Below are 23,704 nucleotides of genomic sequence, written 5' to 3'. Positions count from 1 at the left end.
GGCCTCACTAAGACTTCTAGGAACTAGTGCACAATCAAGAAGCTCCTGCTCCCTCATACTTAAGGTGATGCCAATGGAGACAGACAAATGTCTCCAAGCTTTTGCTGGTCATTCAGACTTCCAAAGGATAGTATCTGTTTCAAAGAAACATTATTTTACATACTAGAGACTGTACAGACAGACAGGCTCCTGTAGTCTCAGTCTTCTTACTAAAAAGACATCTTAAAATCAAGTAGTATTCTTATATCAAGAACAGACACTACAGAACAGCTACATTTGTGTATTTTCTAACAACTACTGCCTCTGGGAGGTGAACCCAGGACCAACTAAATACATCTGAGAATTCTCACCTACCTCAGAGCTATACAACAAGACAGGCAACAAACTGAACCACAGGACTCGTACCCAACATCATACATTTATTGCACTCATCACAAACTTTATTCTTCTGCACAAAAAGTTCAGAAGGAAAGGAATATGATTGAAGTACCTGCTTTCCTGCTCAGTTTCCGCTGATGTAGCTGGGCAAGCATTTCAGGGCTCCCCTTACAAATGCATGTGTGTGAGAGGAAACGAGTCAGGATTTGTCTGTACTGGAAGATCACCTTACCTGAACTCTCTTAGTATCACTAGGCAACATCAGGCTTCCTGTTTCTTGGTTAAATATTCGTGTCTTGGTCTTTACAGGCTCGTTGGTTTCCCTGTACAGCTTCACAGTAGCAGGCTTAACAGCTTTCTGGACCAAGTTAAACACACCAACAGCAAGAACAATGTCTTTGCTCAACTTCAGATTCAATCTACAAGGAGAAAATATGTACATATTACAGAAAGTGAGTAATCCTCAGCATCCAAACCTGTATTCTCTTGGAAAATATGCATTCAAAAGCATTGTGGAGAGGTACTGAAGACTTGTATTTTCCCTCAGTTTGAATTTGTGAACCCCAATACACACACCCATTTGTTCTGACATTCAGATTTTCTGCCAGACCTGGGGAGGGGGTGGGGGGGGGGGGGTGGAGAACAGACAGCTCAGTCATTTGTGGCTCTTTATACAGACTTCATGATCAGAAGCATCATCAGAAGTGAATTATAAAACCTGCCATTTCTGTTTGCAATTCTAGGCCCACCACTAGCAACATTCAATCACAATTGCATGAAGAACAGTTTGGTGAACCCAAGAGCTATGCAAGGCTCTGCAGGGGAAGGAAGGAGGAGAGCAAGCATTGCTTGTAAATGAAAGAATTCAAGATTCCAGAGCATAGTGTCACTATGCACCAGAGCTAAAACAGATGGTAGAAAACAAAAGAAGCCTTTCATTCACTCATCGTTCAAGAGACAAAATATGTTTTATGATGAGCTGATTAACTCTTAAATAAAATGTGAATTACCAGCATCTGCCATACAAGTTATTGGCTGCCATAACACAATATATTGAGGCTGGAGAGGGAGCAGATGGCAGCAGCAACAGTAGCAGACCAGGGCCCAGGAGAGAGGGTATGGAGGCAGCAGATGCAAAACTGGGTTAAGGAACTGATTTTTGTGCATTTGAAACTCACAAAAGGTAGAGCAAAAAAAATGACCTTTTCTTCAGATGAAACTACTAGAAAAAAAAATACAAATTGGGTCTCTGTTTAAGACAACCATGTTATTCTACCGTGTGGTACCTAATCTGTTTGCATCTTATACTAGAAACACAAAGCTCTGTCATACATTTGGCAACTTTGCTTTTAGTGCTGATGTACTGCTATGTGGGACAGTACCAATCAAGAACCAGATGTGGAAGCCCTCCTGCTAAGAATTAGCCATGCTCTCCAGCTCTTAAATTTGCTTCCTCCCAGCATATATAACATAATATAGTTGGATCAGGAAGAGTTTCTGAAAACTCAGAAGTGACTGAAAGGACAACATTTCTTCATGCTATCCTTTTTCTTTTCCTTTTACATGACATTAGTCAACATCAGTGGCGTAGCCAGAAGGCAATTTTTGGGTGGGCCAACAGGTTGGATGGATGGGCACTAGAGAAACACCTGCCACCTGATATGCCCTGCCCACACCCCTACTCCTACCGCACACCTACCCCACTCCCAATAACTTCAATGGGAGTAGCAGTGCTGGCCTCAGTGGCTGCAGGCCACATTGAGAGCTAGGGGAAATATAAGAGGGTGCACTCTTCATCCTCCACTGAGCCACGGTCCGCCAACACACATATGCTTCCCCCAAATGTGCCCTAAATATTACAGGGGGGCCCCTAAAATATCAATGCATGTATGAAGAAAACTGAAGCCAAAGTACTATAGAATACTACATAGAAAATTGATGCTAACAGAATACTTTGGTCACACATACAGAACACAAATGCCAAATACAGAATAAGTGACCACAAATCAAACAAATTACATCAAAATCCCAAGAGGCCAGACCTTGCATTTAGCACAGCACAGAGAAATACAAAGAGATGCATTTTCTCCTATACTGTGCAAAATATGATAGCATATGCAAGAGACAGTGTTAGGGGAGGTACAACTAGGACAACTGCGTTTGGCCCCCTAGCCAGAGAGAACCCCAGGCCAGCTGGAAGCTGAAGAAGGTGCAGCCTGTTAGTAAGCTTTGAGGTCCCCTCCTAAATATCTGCCTTGGGCCCCAGCCATATTCTAACACCAGCTCTGGCAGGATGTACATTTCAAATCTGACATATTCTAATCACAAAATAGAAAAATTAGAGGGAAGTGACGTCAGCTGAGGAGATGGCTGCTTGATCAGCGAGCTCCGAGAACTTTAGAGCGAAATTGAGACGTCCCCAGTACCAAATCGCGAAAAAATAACCCCCACCGCGAGAAAAATACATCTGAAATATGGCAGCAAAGAAGAAGCTGGCGAAGATTCAGTTTACGTCGGAATCTGCGAGCGCAGGCAAAGGTGCGGGTCGCCGGTCACGAGGAGCCAAGATGGCGGCCGAGGAGAGTGAATCGGACCCGGACCCCGAAGAGCAGATTGATAGCGAGGCGGAGATCAGCAAAAGAGATTTCGCTAGATGGTTTCAAGAGCTGAAGAACGAGATGGTGACAACTCGACGCAGCATTCAAACAGCAGTAGCAGAGCTCTGCGAGGAAGTCAAGGAGATCGGAAACAGAATGGCGGAAAATGAAGAAAAAACGGAGGCAGTAGCGCTGGAAGTGAAGGAGATCCGGGGTTCCCTCAAATCTGAGCAGCAAGCAAGGGCAGACATGGAATCATTGATAGAAGACCTAGAAAACCATACCAGAAGGTGCAACTTGAGATTTCGAGGCATACCCGAGGAGGAACAATATAAAGACTCAAAGAAGGTGGTGCAGGAAATCTGTGCCTTTTTGCTGAACCAGGACTCAAGTGAAGAAAGACTGGAGATGGAACCTGTAGAAATAGAAAGAGCGCACAGAAGTCTAGGATCACCGAAGAATGGACTGCCCCGAGACATTGTGGCATGCTTTCTCAGGTTCCCGGTCAAAGAAAGAGTATGGAGAAAAGCGAGGGAACTAGGAGACATCACGTGGAAAACAGTTAAGCTCCGGGTGTACCAGGACTTGGCCTGGAAAACTCTACAGCGCAGAAGAGAATTTCGGGAGATTACCAACTATTTACAAAAATCTGGATTACGCTACCGCTGGCTGTTTCCGTTTGGATTACAAGTAACGGTGGGAAATATCACTCACCGCCTTCAGACACCACAGGGAGCGTGGAAAACACTGAAAGAGATGGGATGCACAGATGTTCCGAGAGGGGAAGAACCCACACAACATTCTCAGGGCAGATCCGAGAGAAAGGAACAGACGGGCTGGAAGATGGTTGAGGGAAAGAAAAATCGTCTTTCCACACAGGCTGAGAGGGAAGCAATGGAGAAGGCAGATGGCACGTGAATATGAAATAGACTGAATGTGGACATTGAGTGAGTTTTCCGCTATAGAGAGCGGATGAATACAATTTAAGATGTTGTGGGGTTAAATATAGATATTGAGATGGGGGGAATTGTTTATAGAAGTTGCACACAAGAAGGGGAAGGGGATGTATGGAGGGATGTTTGATCGGGTAGCCATGCTCTAAGGAGGGGGTGCTTCCTAGAGGGGAATACTGGCACACACTAGAGGTTGCCAGCGGATAGGGGGGAGGAACAGGGGGGGGATAAGAGTGAGAAGGGGGGTGGGAGGTTACGTATTGGGTCCTGGAATGTTAACGGATTAAATAATCCGGGTAAAAGAAGTATAATCTTTAGAGAACTGCGTAGATTGAAATGTGATATCATAATGCTACAGGAAACACATATCAGGAAGAGCGATGAACCACTAATTATGAATAAAGGATTGGGGGAGGGATTTGCACTGGCCGACTCTAGGGGAAATAAGACAGGAGGGCTTGTGATTTATGTGAAAGAGCATCTACAGTTTGTAAAAGAGTCTGTGTACAATGACAAGGAAGGTCGCTGCCTTGCCATGAAGGGGAAGGTAAATAATCGAGATATTACCCTAATAAACCTGTATGCACCAAACAAGGGACAGGGGAGGTATTTTGAAGCCATTAGGGCAGGATTGCTTTCCTTTGTGGGGGGAATAGTAATGATGGGAGGGGATTTCAACCACCCAGCAGGAATCCTTGATCATTCGGACGGGCGGGAAGGGGGAGGAAGATATAATGGTCATCAATTTCTCAGGCTGATGCGGGAGTTAGATCTTGTAGACATATGGCGCCTGAAGCATCCGGGACAGCGACAATACACACATTACGCACATGTGCAGGGGACATATGCTAGAATTGATGCCATCTGGGGCAGCCGGAGGGTTTGGGGGGACACAATGGTCGCAGAGATCGAGAGCATCCATGCCTCTGACCATGCAGCCATTTGGGTTACCCTAGTAGGGTGGGGCAAGCAAGCAACAGGAAGAACCTGGAGGTTAAATGAATCCCTGTTAGACGGAGAGACAGATTGTCAGGAAATCAAAAGAACCATAAAGGAATATTTGGAAATAAAATGATAATGGGGAGGTGACGGAGGGGATAGTCTGGGATGCCCTTAAAGCGGTAGTAAGAGGGGTATTAATTAAGAAAGGGGCATATAAGAAGAAGCTGAGGGTGGAGCGGGAGCTAGAAGTCCGGAAGCAGTTAACGAGACTGGAAGCACTACATCAACAGGGAGGGGGACACCAACATGTAGAAGAGCTGAAAAAATGGAGAGCGGAACTACAGCTGATCCAGATGAAAACCATGGAATTTCATAGACAATTAATGCAGCAGAGGTTTTTTGAGTTCAGTAATAAAGCGGGGAAATTACTAGCTAAGGGGTTGCGGGACAGAAGGGTTCAGAGCACAATCACTAAAGTCAAAGGGCAAGCAGATAAGATATTTCATACTGATGAGGAAATTAGGGATCAGTTCACGAAGTTTTATACAGCCTTATACAAAAAAGAATCCAAGGCCACTGTAGAGGGCATCAGAGACTATATAAAAGGACTAGGTCTACAGAGGGTGACGGATCAACAGAGAGGGGAACTTGAGGCCGAAATCACGCTGAAAGAAGTGTTGGGGGTGATCAGAGGCTTAAAGGGAGGGAAATCCCCGGGGTTGGACGGGTTCACCGCCAAATATTATAACATTTTTCAACAAGAATTGGGACCTCTCCTAGTAAGGGTGGGTAATGCCTGTTTTCTGGGGAAGGGATTTCCGATAAGTATGCAAGAAGCAGGGATATCGGTCTTGGTGAAACCTGGGAGGGACCCCACATTATGTGGGTCGTATAGACCGATCTCCCTGTTGAACACAGATATTAAGATCCTAGCTAAAGTAATGGCTGACAGACTGAAGGGAATCCTACCATCACTCATACATGAAGATCAATCTGGCTTCATTAAGCACAGGCAGGTAGCAGATAACATTAGAAGAACTTTAAATCTGATGTGGGGTGCACAGAGGAGGGGAGATTCCATGACGCTACTTACAGTAGACGCAGGAAAAGCATTTGATAGGGTGGAGTGGCTGTATTTGTGGGAAGTGATGCTAGAAATGGGGATGGGAAACCATTTCATAGACTGGGTGAAAAGGCTGTATGAACACCCGATGGCAAGGATTAAAGTTAATGGGGGATGGTCGAGCCCATTTAATATACAACGGGGAACCAGACAGGGGTGTCCCTTATCTCCATTGTTGTTTGCCATCTCCATTGAGCCTCTGGCTCAGCGAATAAGGTTACTGAGGGAAATAAAAGGGGTTCGACTAGGGGGGATGGATCACAAAATAGCATTATTTGCAGATGATATCCTATTCTTTATCGGATCCCCCATAGACACACTACCGGTGATTATAAAAGAATTGAACTCATTTGGGAAGCTCTCAGGATTTCGGGTAAACTTTGATAAATCTGAACTTATGGGGGTCACAGTAATGGACCAGGAAATAGAACAGTTAGGGAGGAAATTCGGCTTTCGCTGGACGGGCGAAAGTTTTCGCTACTTGGGCATACACATATCACGAGATCTTACTAACCTATACCAACTGAATTATACGCCACTTATTTCGGCCATCCGGAGAGACTTAATAAAATGGAAGGAGGGCTGGCTCTCGTGGTGGGGCCGTATAGCGGCGGTCAAGATGAATATACTTCCCAGGCTGTTATTTTTATTCCAAACGCGACCCATCGCGGTACCTAAAGGAGAATTGCAGAGAATACAGGCCGAATTAGGGGGATTCATATGGGGAGGACATCCGGCTAGACTGTCAAGGAAAATAATGTGGAGAGCGGTAGAACTAGGAGGGAGGGGAATCCCTAACATTACTTGGTATTATTGGGCAGCACAATTGAGACAAATTGGAGTATGGAGCAGAGTAGATCTCTCACAGGTTACACGGTTGGAACAGATATTTGTACAAGCAGGAAGACTGGATGCACTACTTTGGGGTTCTTTCCCAGAATCAGCCTATAAAACATTGACTCTAAACCCTTTCATTTCACATCTGTTTACACTGTGGGGTAGACTCAAGCAGAGATTAAGGGGAGTGCAAAGTAGATCCTCTTATGCTTGGCTTACCCAAGAGCCGGGCTTTCCGGGGGGACAAGAGAATAAAATAATGATCTCATGGTTTGACAGAGGTTTAATTAGATTCCGGGAGTTCACGTCAGAGGGTACCCTTAAAACCTTTGAAGAGATTAGAAGGGAATACGATCTCCCTGAGACTGATCACTATGCTTACCTCCAAGTCAAAAATTACATGATGACAGCAAAATGGCATAAGGGAAATTGGGTGGAGAATGAACAATTCGAAAACTTGTGGGGGATCATAAGTGTGGGAGGGAAAGGGATTTCTAAATTGTATGAGCATATTAGAGGTACTGACTTCGAAAAGCTACCATATATGAAAGCTTGGGAACAAGATCTCAAACAGGAATTTAGCTGGAAAGAGTGGAAGAAGATATGTGTGGAGATAAAAAAAGGCATCCATATGTGTGCTGGTCAAGGAGAATGCATATAAAATTATGAGTCGCTGGTACTATACACCAGATAGGATAAAAATGATGTACTCCATCGCCTCAGATATATGTTGGAGGTGTGAAAAGGAGAAAGGGACATATTTTCATATATGGTGGGAATGCTTGATAATTCAGGATTTCTGGGAGATGGTTACGGGACTTATCACACAAGCGATAGGAGTACAGTTCCCCTGTGAGCCTAAATGTTGTCTATTGGGTTACGGGAATACGGGAGGGAAGGTATGGCAAACTAGAATAAAGCGTATGAGCTTGGCAGCAGCTAAAACAACAATAGCATTGAAATGGAAGCAAAGAACAGGCCCAACGAAACAAGATTGGGCAGATAAATTATATCTCCTGATGGGAATGGAGAAATTGACAGATAAACGTAAGGGAAAATATAAGTCTGGTGCAGAAGAGTGGTCACAACTGGAAGGGATATTGAAAAAGGAAGAAGGAGAACGAGAAATAAGGACTTAGGATGGAAATGGAGAAGGAGACAGGGGTGGGTAAGGTGGGGGGGGCAATAGGGGGGGGAGGGAAGGATAAAAGGGGAGGGGGAAAATGGCTGTTAACAAAGCTTGAATGTTACTGTTTTCTTTTCCTTTATTTTTGTATTCTGAAGAAGAATTGTTCTGTATGACTTTGTAATTTTTGAAGCATTAATAAAAAATTTTACAAATTAAAAAAAAAAAAAAATAGAAAAATTAAATTCTTTTTTCTACCTTTTGTTGTCTGCTCATTTTATTTTTCCAAGTCATGTCGGTCCCAGGCTCTGGTTTCTACATCCTTCTGTCTTCTCTTAACTCACTCACCAAGGTCTCAGGCCCATTTGATATTTCTACTATCTCTCCATGTCCACTATCCATCTTCTTCCTCCATGTTTAGTATCTCCCTTACTGTGTCCCTATATTTCTATACACCCAGCTTCTCCCCTCTCTTTGTCCCCAGTGCCATTATATCACTACCCTCTCTGACCCTACCCCATCCAGCTTCTCTCCCTCCCTCCCCTTTCCAGCATCTGGTTTGGTTGCTTGATTCCCTGCCTGCCTGCCCACCCGCCCGCCCTCCCTCCCTTCCTCACGCTGTAGGTTTAGTATTTGATCCCTTTTCCTTCATCTCCTTGGTCTGATATCTCTGTTTCCCTTCCCTCTCTCTTTGTGCTGTACCAGCAGTTCTCTCCATTCCCTCCAGTTCTCCTTCCCCTCTTTCTCCCACGTCCAGCTTTCTCCCTTCCATCCAGATCCCCTCCTCCTCGCACATCCAGCAGCTCTCTCTCTCCAGCCCCCTCTTCCTCCTCCCACATCCAGCAGCTCTCACCCTACCACCCAGATCTCCTCCTCCTCTTCCTCCAGCAGCTCTCTCCCTTCCATCGTCCCCTCCTCCTCTTCCTCCAATGTCCAGCAGCTCTCTCCCTTCCCTCTAGCCCCTTCTTCCTCTTCCACCCTTGTCCAGCAGATCTCCAGCCTCTTCCTCCTCTCCCTCCCATGTCCAGAAGCTCTCCAGCCCCTTCCTCCTCTCCCTCCCATGTCCAGAAACTCTCAGCCACTTTCCCTCCAGGCCCACCCATCCAACATCCTTTGCTGCATCGGTCCCTGCATTCTCCTTTTCGCCCGTTGCGCAGCGCTGCCATTCTCACAGGCAGCTCCGTTCCCCCCTGCCGCGTCCATCTGGCCCTCTCTATGCACTTCCTGTTTACGTAGGGCCAGATGGACGTGGCAGAGGGAAGCGGAGCTGCGCAACAGGCGAAAAAGAGAATGCAGGGACCAATGCAGCGGAGCCTGGGGAGAAGAATTATTTCAGGGCAGGTAGGCAACATTGAACGCTGCCTCCCGAAAGGCCGTACCCGGAGCTGCGGGAGAAAAGGCAGCAACAGCAGCGAAGATGTTGGGTGGGCGGGCCTGGAGGGAAAGTGGCTGCGCCTGGGCTCGTCCAGGCCCGCCCGTGGCTACGCCCCTGGTCAACATAAAATGCATCATTTATTAATCAATGCCTAATTCTTATAAAGGTAATCTGTTTTCATGCTATTACCATGTAGTAGAATATCAAGTAAATCAAATGAAAATGGATGGTTTGGGAAACGACGTCAGCAGCCAAGTCAAGACGTCTAAGCAGAGAGCTCTGCCCCATTAACTTGCTATAAGCATTAATCTGTACCCATCCAAGCTCCTAAGCATCAAATAAGTGTAGCACAAACAACTGGAAACTTACCAGGAAGAGTAGATGATACTGATGTGGTGTCAGGAACTAGATTTAAAGAACTATGCACACAGCACCTGCATTAATGGGAGCAGAGGCAGCCTCAAAATGATGGCAACCAAGAAAATGTGCGGCGGCAAAGTGCTTGATACATTTGAAAGAGTAATGAAGATAGCGAGATGAATAATGAGGATGTTATAATGCCTTTGTATCGCTCCATGGTGCTGTTGGATTATTTGTAGTAAATAATTAGCAGATTTTTTATACACACAGCTTCAGCTTTAGAAATGTTAATTTCTTTTCTTCATCTCTCTCACATACACCCCAGAATAATTCACTGCTGAGTCACTTTAAAGTTGAAGTATACCAAAACATCTGTTTACTCACAGTTTGTAGTTAGATATATATTCAGCAGGCTTATATATACATAATATAATACATTTGGTTTATCAGCTCTTTCCATGTGCTTAAATGGTAATGGATGCTCACACCATAGATATAGATCCTCAGGTTAGGAGAGATCATGAGTTCCATGTGCTCCACAGGAAGTTGCATGGGTGTGACCTCTCTAGGCAATTCACATCAGAGGTCACAGAGTAATCACAGAGAGAGAAAAAAAACATTGCTGACAGACAATGCATGTAAAACACAATACATTATTCCAACAAACCCCTTCTCATGCATAACTGTCATGCAATTATTAATTCATACAAAGTCCAAGCTTTATTCGCAGATTCTCAAAACGTTCTCTGGGTAACGGTTTGGTCATGATGTCAGCTGTCATCTCACTGGTGTGACAATAGTGTAGACTGATAACTCCTTCTTTCGCCAGCTCTCGCACGTTGTGATATTTCCTTGCAATGTGCTTGGTGCGTGACTGAACCTTGTCATTCTGTGACAGTCTGATGCAGCTCTGATTATCTTCCATTATCTGGATTGGTCTCTGTTCATCTATTCCAAAATCCAGCAAAAGTTTTTCAATCCACATCAGTTCTCTGCATGCTTCTGATACAGCCACATATTCAGCTTCTGTAGAAGACAGACTCACAATACTTTGTTTATGACTGGCCCATGAAATTTGTACATTTCCATACATAAACACATATCCACTTGTGGATTTATAGTCAGAATGATCCCTGCCCAATCTGAATCACAGTAACATATTAGTTTTGGATTACTATTGGCTGAAATCTTTAATTTACAATCAATGGTACCTTTTAAATACCTTACCATCCCTTTAACTGCAGTCCAATCTGATTTGGTAGGTGAGCTGACCCTTCTGCTCAAAATTCCTACTGCATTTGCTATATCAGCCCTGTATGTGGTAGTCAGATATAAAAGCTTACCTATGGCTGATCTATATTGGATGTTATCTGGTAAAGGTTCTCTTACTGTTTCATCCTTCAGAAAATCAGTGATCATGGGAGTGCTTACAACTTGGGCATCTTGCATACCTAAACTTCAATAAGCTCATTTATTTTCTGCTTCTGGCTTAGAAGATAAGAAACCATCATTTTGTTTCTCAATTTCTATACCCAAGATAGTATGACACATTACCAAGTTCTTTTATCTCACATTCTGGTTTTAAATATTTTGCAATGTCCTTGTACTCTTGCTCACTTTCGCTTGCAATGAGCAGATCATCAACAAAAGCTAAAATGTATGCTATTGTCCATTTCTGCACCTAGTGTACAAGCATTTATCTGCTTCACCTTGCTTAAATCCTAAATTTGTCAATATTTCATGCAATTTGTCATTCCAACATTTTGCACTTTGCTTTAATCCATAAAGACCTTTGTTTAATTTACACACTAGCTGTCTTTGTTTTGTATTTATGAAACCTGTTGGCTGTTCCATGTACAAGTCTTCAGTTATATCTCCATGAAGAAAGCTGTTTTCACATCAATGTGGTTGACTTGCATGCCTTTTGAGACTGCAATGCTCAGAAGTGTTCTAATTGTCGTGTGTTTCACTACAGGTGCAAACACTTCATCAAATCTTCTCCATATTTTTGAAGATATCCCTTTGCGACTAATCTGGCTTTATACCTTTCCACTTTTCCTTGTGCATTCCTTTTTAACTTGAATACCCATTTGCATCCTATAGCTTTCTTGCCAGGAGGTAATTTTGTAAGAATCCAAGTTTTATTTTTATGCAATGAATCAATTTCTTCTTGTGCAGCTTTACGCCATTCAGCAGCTTCTTCTGCTGGCATTTTCTCAATCTCATCCCATGTTAAGGGCTCTTGAGCTTCTGCTGACTTTGTTAGGTAAGACAGTCTTGGGGTGGAACACCTTTGTTTTCCCTGGATGAGCGTCTGACAACAGGTTGGTCCGACCTTTCCGCATCCTCTAAATCTGAGAGTCCTTCTCCAATTGATTCCCTTCTCCAACTGTACTGTCTTCTTCAATGATCCTTTCTGTGTCTGCTTCCTCTGCCTGTTCCTCGTTAGATACAGGTGAGTTGCTTTCAGACATCTGCCTTGGTATGGCATTTATATACACTGGCATGTCTATTATGGTTCTAGTTTCATATTCTGGGTTGATAAGGCTCATCTGGGATAATCCAGCCTTTATCAACCCTTTTGTTTTCATCAAAATATTAACATGTCTTATGCCACAATGCCAGTTTTCAGATTCAAAATTCTATATCCTTGGTGTCCTGGAGCATAGCCAACTAAAATGCCCCTTTCTGTTGTGGAATCCAGCTTATGCCTTCTTTGCTTTGGTACATGAGCATATGCTGTACTTCCAAATGTTCTTATGTGTGACAGGTTTGGCTTCCTACCATGCCATGTCTCATGTGGTGTGCGCTCAGCGCCTTTAGTTGGCATTCTGTTTTGTAGGTACACTGCTGTGAGAATGGCTTCCCCCCATAGTCTTTTAGGGAGATTGCTATCTGACAGCATACATCTGGTCATTTTCCACAAGTGACCTAAATTTTCTCTCTGCAACAGAATTTTGCTCTGGTGTATAAGCTACTGTTGTGATATGCTGAATGCCTTCTTGTTCTAGAAATGTGCGCATGCTTTGTGAAGTGAACTCACCACCATTGTCGTCTGAAGAACCTTTGGTTTTTCTTTCAAATTTATTGCTCACCATGGCTACGTATTTCTTCAGCATGTCTGTGACTTGACTTTTTTCTTTCAGCAAATAGGCCACACAGTATCTAGAGAAATCATCCAAGAATATTAGCACAAATCTGTTATTTCCCAATGATGGGATATTAAACGGTCCACATAAGTCACTGTGTATTAAGTCCAGTACTTTATTACTCCTATTTCCTGTGTATGCAGGAAATGAGGGTCTCACACCTTTTTGAGTAACACAGTCTATGCATTTCTCCATTTTACCAGTATCTGCACTTATTTGAATGCCAGTGGCAAGTTGCTTACTGTGAAGATCCTGGATCACCTTAAAATCACGATGTCCCAGGCGGCGGTGCCAGATTTCCAGACTACATTTACCATCATTCTTCCTTACTTGCGCCATATGTGAGGCTTCACCTGAAATGCTCAGTTTATAAATATCATTATGCATAAAAGCTTCAGCATACACTTCATCATTTTTAGAGATTGTGCACTTACTGTTTTCAAAATGAATCACAAATCCCTTCTTATCTAATGTAGATACACTAAGCATATTGCAAACTGCTGGGGAATATACAAGACATCACTTACAGGAATTTCTTTAACTTCATTAGACACTTTGCATTTTAAGAATCCAATACCTTTTGCTTGGATCTTAGCAGTCCCTGCGTTTGCAGTATTAAGAATACCTTCTTCTGGACACATTTCCTGAAAGAAATCCTTACAATTGGTTAAATGGCATATGCTCCCCGAATCCAAAATCCAAGTACTTTCATTTGAATTATTATTTACCATAGTCAAAGATTTTTCTGCCATTAGAAAGCTCTTATGTTTATCATTGTCCTTTGTACATGCTTGGAAAATTCTTTTGTTCCATTGGCTTAGGTGAGCTAGAGGGGGTGTTTTGTGTTTCCTTACACCATTTAGATACATGTCCCTCCTTTCCACATGAGTAGCAAATCAGCTTGCCCTTGGGTGGAGTTTTCCCATAGCTCCGCCTTTCTCTATTCTTTGCCAAGAAATTTGTTTCATTTCTCTCTGACTGTCTTTGAAAACACATCTCCTCAGAATCATTAATTATGCATTCCTGCCTCAGTTTTGATGCTGCCTGTTCAAACGATTGCCCTTCAATGGCTTCATTCACAGACCTAAAAACATCAAACTTCTTTGATAGTGAGGTAAAAAGAAATGCTCTTTTCAATGCATCACACATGGGAATTCCAGAAAGTTCTAGCTTTTGAAATGAAGACATAAGATGCATAATGTGATCATTACACTTACTTTTATCCCTTAATTTGGTTTCATTCAACTCTGCCAACCAAATTGGTTGCTGTTTTGCATATGTAGTTGCATACATAGTTCTCAGTTTTTCTAAAATTTCCTTTGCTGTATCTTTTGCCTCCACCATATGGCTTGTTTCTCTGAGAGAGCTTCAAAAAACATGCACTTCACATAATAGTTGCATTGTCCCATTCAGCCATATTTTCAGCTGTTCTGTTTTGGTCTAAACATATGCTTAATTTCTTTGCTTGAAGGAGACATCTGAATCTTAGCTCCCATTGCTGATAATTATATGCAGTTAATTTAGGCACCTTGAGAGAGTGGAAAAATGGTGAATTTCCTCCCTCAGCCATTGCTTATCTGTTTGGTGTGTGGGGGGGAGAGAGAGACAGACTGAATCTTTCTTTTAAAACTTAAGAGAAAAATTTGGCTTTTTCACTGCCTGGTAATATTTCTCTTCTTCCTTTTTCAATTCCTGGGCTGGGCCCATAACCCTTTTGTTGGATTATTTGTAGTAAATAATTAGCAGATTTTTATACACACAGCTTCAGCTTTAGAAATGTTAATTTCTTTTCTTCATCTCTCTCACATACACCCCAGAATAATTCACTGCTGAGTCACTTTAAGTTGAAGTAACAAACATCTGTTTACTCACAGTTTGTAGTTAGATATATATTCAGCAGGCTTATATATACATAATATAATACATTTGGTTTATCAGCTCTTTCCATGTGCTTAGATGGTAATGGATGCTCACACCATAGATATAGATCCTCAGGTTAGGAGAGATCATGAGCTCCATGTGCTCCACAGGAAGTTGCATGGGTGTGACCTCTCTAGGCAATTCACATCAGAGGTCACAGAGTAATCACAGAGAAAGAAAAAAAACATTGCTGACAGACAATGCATGTAAAACACAATACATTATTCCAACAGGTGCGACCGCACCTCGAATATTGTGTTCAATTCTGGTCGCCATATCTCAAAAAAGATATAGTGGAATTAGAAAAGGTGCAGAGAAGGGCGACGAAAATGATAAAAGGGATGGGACGACTTCCCAATGAGGAAAGGCTAAAGCGGCTAGAGCTCTTCAGCTAGGAGAAAAGGCAACTGAGGGGAGATATGATAGAGGTCTACAAAATAATGAGTGGAGTTGAACGGGTAGACGTGAAGCGTCTGTTCACGCTTTCCAAAAATATTAGGACTAGGGGGCATGCGATGAAGCTACAATGTAGTAAATTTAAAACGAATCGGAGAAAATGTTTCTTCACTCAACGTGTAATTAAACTCTGGAATTCGTTGCCAGAGAATGTGGTAAAGGCGGTTAGCTTAGCGGAGTTTAAAAAAAATTTGGATGGCTTCCTAAAGGAAAAGTCAATAGACCGTTATTAAATGGACTTGGGGAAAATCCACTATTTCTAGGATAAGTAGTATAAAATGTTTTGTACTTTTTTGGGATCTTGCCAGGTATTTGTGATCTGGATTGGCCACTGTTGGAAACTGAATATAATGGGTCCTGCCAGCGCAGCTTATTTACAAAACAGGATGCTGGGCTTGATGGACTTTTGGTCTTTCCCAGTATGGCAATTCTTATGTACTAATAGAGAGGTATTCCACAGCCGGTTCCAGGAGGTAAAAGGATGGCTTGGCTGCAATGAAAGAAGAGATCATGGAGCTCTAATAATGGAACTAAGAATGAATATGGCAGGACTAGACAAGAGGGTGGAGGTGGAAGCCAGGTGAGAGAAGACAGGGGATATTGCATCTTTAGAAGCAGCAATGTGCAAGGTGGAAGCGGGAAGAAAATGAATGGCTAAAAAACCCGAAAAACATGGAAAACTGGCCAAGACACAATAACCTGCACATGAGAGATACCAGAGACCAAAATATAAGCAGACTGCAAAGATACTGCAATAAAAATGCAAAGCAGAACTAGCCTCAAGGGAACAGCCAGTTACAGACATGAAGTCAAACTGAATAGAGCAGATAGTTCCCTGGAAAAATGGAGAAACAACTGCCATGGGACATTGTCATAGGCAACCGTGATTGTGAAAGATGTAGCCATTCAAGTTTTGTTTTTTTTTTGTTTTTTTTGAGTGGGATGGAAATAAGGCATCTTTGTAGGAAGACTCTCACCAATTACATTAAAACAAAGCTACTGAAAAAGGAGAGGGGGGAGGGGAAGGGGGAGGAATTAGAACAGGAGGATGAGACCTGACTGTATGAGACTGCTCTGATGGATGTTGGTTAGCACTTTTGTTGTATTAGAAGTTTCACCTATTGTTAAATTTATTTCTGGAAAACAATAAAATAAATGGTAAAAAACAAAAAAACAAAAACAAAGGGACTTTAAAGAGGTCACAGTGAAACTACAAAAATATAGATGTATTTCTGTTTGGTTTGGCTTTTACAGTGAACAGCATTAAGAAGCACTGCACATTAAAAGACTGCAATGAAGGAAGCAGGCATAAAGGGGCTGGAGTTGCAAGGAGCAGGAGAAAAAGACAAGACATTTAAAGAAGCAGGGAACTGGCAGAGAGACTGGAGTGCTATTTTTTAGGCACAGTTCAAATGGACGTTTAAAGGTTTTGAGATTCTGCCTTTCAGGTTATACCTGGTGGTACTAGGTCCTTTTCCACCCCTCCTCTTTACCACTAAAACTCTCCTGCCTCCTTTAAAAAAGTGAACTGGCTACTCCTTTAAAGGAGTTGTATTTCAGCACAGCTGGGCAGCTAGCTGGTGCTGCATTTGAAAGAGCAAAGAAGCATTTCACAGGTCTTTTTACATTCCCTGGTGCTCTGCTTGAAAGAGGAGTTCTCAGATTCAACTTTGGTGAGTACTTGCTTTCCTTCCTTCATTTCACCTCCCTTGCAGTTATGTCAGCACTGGCAGGTGTCAGTGAAGTGTTGCTCCCAACATGGCACTCGGAGAACAGTGTCAGGTCAGTGCTCGGTATGTGCCCACTCTTTCCCTCAGACTAATTTTTTGGTGGTAGTACAGGCTCCAGGAAGCAGCAGGGATCCAAAATTTTGACAGCTCAGCAGTTTACCACAGACTACAGAACTGCGGTGACCATCTTGTCTACACCCACACAGCTCCTGACAAAGAATACTGATTTCCCTTCAATGCCATTACTCACCTGAATTTGCCTGTTCGTAGTGCAGGGAACACAATTTTAGAGTATTTATGCTCAGCGTTGTCCGCTCCATTTCATCCTGAATTTGCCCTCTTGATACATCAAGCATTTCTTGTTAGAGATCACGGTCTTCTCAGGACACTCCTGCTTTTATTATGCAGCCTCAGGAACACGGAGGAGACTAGAGAGCAACTTGGACTTTGATTCAGATAGGGCTGGTTCAAGGAACTGTTGCACCCTGAGCCAACTTTTACATCAGCGCCCCCCTGTGATCCGGTAGTTCCCCTTCTTTTTAAGTCTTCCCCTTCCTGCTGGTGATACAGTGTACCTAAATCATCCTGCATCTCTCCCTCCTCTCCCACCTAAAGGAGAGAGGGAAGGGAGAGACACCGAACCAGAATTTTAACATCCTTTATCACTGGCGCCTTGAGCCAGTGCCTTCTTTAGTTCAAAGGAAGCTCTGGAAGAGACCTCCTAAGGCTTTCCATATGTATGCAGCTATGCAGGAGTTAATTTCAGCTCAGAGGAACACTCCTAATGCAGGTCTGAAGGTGGCCCGAGCTATGTCTCATCTGTGTCCTCTGCTCCTGGATGAATTAGAGCTGTTGAAGCTTCCTGTAGCTGATGCCTTGGTAACAGCGGTCACGAAGATTACTATTCCAGTGGAAGGGGGCATGGCTCTCAAGGATGTCCGAGATCGCAGACTAGAGGCTATGCTGAAGCTATTATTTTAAGTGGCTTTACTGTCTCTTCAGGCTACAATTTGTGTATCTTATGCTGCCCAAGCTCATTTCTGCTGGACCCAGCTGTGCAGGGAATTGATACAGAAATCAGATTCTCCATTCTTTCCAGACCTCCCTTCACCAGGGAGAATGGGATCCATTGATGGATGCCTTTTCCCATAGGCGTAGTTTGACTGTTTCATTTGGGGGGGCAAAGGATGGGGCGGAGCATATTAGCATATTCATTTGCATATATACATATGCAAATGATATGCTAATATGGAGGAAGGAAGGAAGGGAAAAAGAGCTGGCTTTTTTTGGGAATAACCATAATGAATATGTATGAGATATCAAGCCAGCTCTTTCTCCCTTCCTTCTTTCCTTCTTCCACTCCAGTAGTATTTCCCCACCCCATACCATGCCAGTGTTGACCTTAGAAATGCATAAGCTCTATATGTAGATCCTTCAAGAGGTAGTGTGTCATGATTTAGGCTCTACACCCTTTCTGATGTTTTGGTGCCACCTCAGTAAAGCCAACACACAATCTCTCCACTGCAACACACTATACACAAACTTGTGCAAAAACACACTCATAACCTTACTAAACCATAACAGCACTAATTCCAAGGACAGGACGAGCTGCAACCTTATGCGTGAAAAGGCAGAACTGTAATTACACCAGGCTCTAAAACACCAATACACTACCTCGTGAAAAACACATGACACAACAGACATGACACAAGGAACTAGAAAGCAAAAAATATGAAGGCAAAATACTGAACTGGAAAGTTAACTCAAGAAGTCAGACTCAGCATGCAGCAATACCAGAAAAATTGAAACTTACATGCAAAATTTCACAGAAAGCTGACATATTCCAATTAATAAATTCTGAATAAAATACTTTTTTCTACCTTTGTTGTCTGATCATTTAGTTTTTCTATTCGCTTTGGTCCCAGTGTCTTCTGTTTTATGCAGTGTCTTCTTTCCATTTGATATTCCATTTAATAGATTCAAAATAAAATACTTTTTTGTACCTTTGTTGTCTGGACATTTTACTGTTCAATCATGCTGGTTCCAGTTTCCTCTTTTCCTGTCTTTCTGCTAATTCTCCTTCAACTGCTTGCTGTCCATTTGTCTTTTCTCTTCTCTCCTGTCTTATTCCATTCCTTCACTACACCTACCTTTGACACATTATTTCTTTTTTAGCTCTTTCCTCTCTGATCACTTAAATTTCACCCTCGTCCTCATCCTCCTCCTTTTTAGTTTTCAGCTATCAAATTCCATTTCTTTCTCTCACCCACTAGCTGCCCCATTCCTCTTCTCTGTCCTTCCTCCAACCTTTCATTTCCTTTCATCTTTAATCAACTCTCCCTTACCACATTTCTGCCCCCCCCCCATCACTATCATCCTCTCATTTGTTTCCTTCCCACCTCCCCTTTGGCCTCTCCCAAATAGTTCCACCATTTGCAGCATCTTCCTCCCTCCAACCTTCTAGCCCAGCACGCCTGCTCCCTTTCTCCCATTGTAGCCTAATATCTCCCTGTCCCTTCCACACACACACCCACACCCCAGCATCTTCCAGCCCCCACTTCCCTGTGGTCCAGCATTTCTTCCTCTCTCTCTTCCCTCCCTCCAATTGTCCAGCATTTCTCCCTCACTCCCTTCTGTCCCTGGATCCACAATCTCCCTCTTTTTCTCTTTCCCCTCTAGTGTATATCTATCCCTCCCTCTCATCCATCCCCATGTACAACCTCTCTTCCCTCTGTCTTCTCTCTCACTGCCCACATCACTCTCACTATCTCCCTTCCTTGCACCCTGGGCCCAACATCTATCTCTTTCGTTCTCTTCCTTCCCCTTTTAGCATCTCTCCCATCCCCATACAGCATCTCTCTCTGTCTCCCTCCCTCCCACTTCCATGTTCCAACATTTCCCCTTTTCTCTTGCTGTCCCTCCCTCCTCCTCCACATCCAGTATTATTTCTCCCTCTCTCTCCCCCATGCATCTCCCCCCACCAACATTCCCCACCTCTCTCGCTCACCTCTACCTAGCATTACCCCATCACCTCAACAGTGCTCCTGTGACTGTCTCTCCCTGTCTCCCTGCCACCAGCCAGCATGCTGCCTCGCTCTTCCCCGCCGGCGCTGCCTCGGTCCCTGACTCCCTGCAGCATTTTTGTCCGTCGCCGTCAGCGCTGCCATTCATTCTCACAGGCAGCCTCGTTCCCGCTCCCCTTTGCCGCGTCCACTCCTCCGACCGGATCTCTCTGATGCACTTCCTGTTAAACACGAAGTGCATCAGAGAGAGCCGGAGGACGCGGCAAAGGGGAGCGGGAACGAGGCTGCCTGTGAGAATGAATGGCAGCGCTGACGGCGACGGACAAAAATGCTGCAGGGAGTCAGAGACCGAGGCAGCGCCGGCGGGGAAGACACAATTAAGCCCCGCCAGTTCGCCGGTGCGACTCGTTTGGGGGGGGGCAATGCCCCCCCTCGCCCCCCCCAATCTACGCCCATGCCTTTTCCATGATTACATCAGCATGGGTTACTCCTCTATTGGACCTCATGGCCTAGAGGCTCAATGCCAAAGTTTCTTGACTCTTCAGTCATCGGAAGGATTGGAAGGTTTAGACACCTTGTAGTTTGTGATCTGACCAGATGATTGTGGATGGTTGCCATGATTTATGCGTTAGGTCATGCATAGGGGAGGATACAAAGACTGCATCAAGTGGCCATCTTTGTGTGTGGGTCCATCACTAATTAGTTCTAAGTCAAGGTCGTGCATGAAGTTCAGAAGTGATTGAGCTTCAGTGGATTCCTAGTCTTGAAAGTCTAAATTCAGGTCTCCTGGTGGTGGTCTCTGGGTTGGATTATAAATGTTTGGAGGTCATCCGTTACCTCTCACTATGGCTCTGGAGGGCGGCAGCGCAGTATCATTCTGTGCGCGGTTTTTGTAGAGGTTGTGTGAATTTTTAGAAACATGCTTTCTAGCCATTTGTGTGTTATTGAGTCGACTAGTTGTAACCCCCCCTCTGCTGTCTGGTCTAAAAATTGAGAGGATTTGGTAGTTCTGGGGCAAATCATTTTTTAAAATAACTGTTATCCTCCTTGGTCAGCCATGTTTCTATGATGCAGATTAGGTCAAAGTCCTTGTCCTGTATAAAATCTCTGATGATATCATATTTGTTCCTAACGGATCTGGCATTGAAGTACCCGATGGATATGAAAGACATCTTAGCTGTTGGGTGGGTCTTCGTTTGTTTGAGAGTTGATATTGTAATTGGTTTTAGGTGGTGTCTGTGTTCGGTGTGTTTTTGGTTCTTGTTTGATCTCCTTGTTGTGATAGCCTGAATAGGAAAGGTGGCGTTAATGCAGTCAGTTAAAGTATGGGGGGTCCCTGCTTGGCCTTCTCACTGTGTTATTCTGTGTCAATAAGTTTGTATTGGTTAGCGTTGGTGAGGTTGTATTAGTGCAGTCGATTAAGTTATGGAGGTTTACTCCCTGTGGTTTGTTGCTCGTGTGTATCTTGGGAGTCTTCTGCCTTGGAGGCAGATCTCTTATCTGTGCACATGATCCTGTTCTCACCTGCTACAAGTTTTAGACTGAAACAGAGTATTAGTAACTTCAGTATGTTGGTCATAGTGCGTTTATGATGATAGCTGGCATGCGGTATGTGTTTAGCCTCTGTAGAAGATTGAGATAGATTTGTGCTCTTTTTCTCAACTCCGTAGTCTTTGGTGTCTGTTGGGAATTTGGTGTATCCAGTTGTTTGGGATTGGGAGTAGTGGAATTCAGCTAGGGACTTACTTTGGAGCTTCTGTCATCACTCCAAGTCTGCTGCTATTCTCTGTGACCTATAAAGTGCCTCTATCGCTTGCTTTGTTAGCTCTTTAATCTTTCCCACAGAATCCTCAAGCTCTCCGGTTAGATCGATTGCAATGACCACAGAGGTCTAAGGTGGTGGGCTTGGGTCATGAACAGCTCGAGTCGCAGTCTTGGGATGTATGCTCGTATCATATGCTGCTCGAATCATCTGTGGTCTTCAGTGCAGTGGCGGAGGAAGGACTCTGACAAAAAAAAAAAAAAAAAAGTAGCCAGAATCCACTCTCCTAGCATTGAGCCACAGGGATCATCCTCAGAGAAGCAAAAAGCTCTTCAAACAGCAAAGTGAAATTGGAGAGCTCGCAGGGTTATGAAGGTCTCAGGCTTGTGACGTGCATGGGGCAGGTCACAGGTTTGGGTTACAAGTTTGGGTTGCGTGCTGCTCAAGTCACCTGCTCTCTTCTCTCTGGATTTTGATTGGATTTAACTGAGGTGTCCGCAAGTGTGTTCACTTACTGCACGGAGGTTGACCTCATTCCTCCTTGACTTCTCAATGGCCTACAGTTCTCAGGATTGCATCTGTTCTTTAGACTCTCCGGCTGCATTGGTTGTGGAGCGTACAGGGGCAATCCCTTGCTGTTGCCATCTCTTCGCAAGGGAATGCTGTCCCACAGCATAGGGACACTCTCTCGCTGCTGCTGTGTCTCAGGGCGGGGGACTGATTTCCAAATGGCTGTTTTAAATCCAGTTCAATGATGAACTTCAAGATAAACAGAATTACATTTGTTTGCACTGAACAAGAGAATTATAAGACTTTTGGTAGAGGTTTTGACCTCTCTGTGGAATGGAGAATAGTTTGTCTCCTGCAGTTCTCTTGAAACCTGTGATGTCAGCGAAGCTGCAGTACAGCAGTTTATGGTAGTGTATGAACAGTAATATTCTGTGCTACTCTGGCATGGAGCACATTGCTTGCCATTTGTTGTTAAGTGCCATCAAGTCAGTTCACATCTAATATTGCACCAAGCGGAGAGGAAATATTTTCTCTCAGGCCTGTACAGTTCCTGTTCCTCCACCTACCTGCAGAGAGCACGCTTCTTGGTTTCCTTAGCTCTCACTTGCTTCATTAGGTCCTCCAGCTTTTCTGACTCCTGAAACTGCACTCCAAGGTCCTCATCCTCAGCAGTGTTGATAATGTCTCTGTAAAAACGGGAAATGTCAAAGCCCCCATCCTTCTTCAGGTGCATCAGGTCAAGGAAAATACCTGTGATATACAAGAGTCATGAAATCAAAGCATGAAATTCAGCATATGCCAGAAAACAAACCAAAAAATTGCAGTGCTGCTCTCTGCTGACTCAGTGATCTGCCTGCACCACAGATACTAGCATGATAAATCAGTGGGATAAAGGCCTCAGATCAATGGCATAAGAGTGCATACTAATCAGGAAGTGAACCTATCTTCTGATCTACTCCACAGCAGATCTGGAATACTGCACCAGTGGGCATAGATGGAAAAAAAATTAAAATCACAGAATAAACTGTGCACGAAAATTGGGTACCCCCCCCCCCCCCACACACACACACACACAGTGGTCTAAACTGATAACATAAATCAGTTCAGTTCACTGACCCAAATGTTACACACCTTAAAAGTCTTGGTTCTAAAGTTATTGCCATAAATAGGGGAGAGTAAAGAGAATGGCTTTACAAAATGTAAGATTCTGACATTCTCACACATTAACCTGCATACTTTGTATCTGTAAAACATACAAGTTTAAAATAATTCTCCACAGCCCAGGTTTTGAAAACTGTCTGGCACGAAGATGACTGTACAAGTGCTACTCCTCGGGGAATTCTGAACAAAATAAAAAAGAACCATGTGCAAAAATTTTGAAAATTCTGCATTGTTATTAATTTGTTTTGTGTAGAATTCCCTCATCATAGAGGCCTGGTCCTCCTTGCTCCAGGTCTGACACC

General features: G+C 43.6%; 1 protein-coding gene across 1 annotated transcript in view; it reads right to left on the bottom strand.

Annotated features, from left to right (window-relative positions):
- LOC115458681 (X-ray repair cross-complementing protein 5-like) overlaps positions 1–23,704 on the bottom strand; it is a 106,502-nt gene that overhangs the window by 14,609 nt on the left and 68,189 nt on the right. Inside the window, 2 exon segments of the mRNA XM_030188509.1 lie at positions 611–797; positions 22,808–22,991. Coding sequence (XP_030044369.1) covers positions 611–797; positions 22,808–22,991 — 371 coding nt within the window.

This window comes from Microcaecilia unicolor, unplaced genomic scaffold (assembly GCF_901765095.1).
Source record: "Microcaecilia unicolor unplaced genomic scaffold, aMicUni1.1, whole genome shotgun sequence".
Lineage (NCBI taxonomy): Eukaryota > Metazoa > Chordata > Amphibia > Gymnophiona > Siphonopidae > Microcaecilia > Microcaecilia unicolor.
Note: the sequence above shows the minus strand (reverse complement) of the source record. Positions and strands in the feature narration are given on the sequence as shown.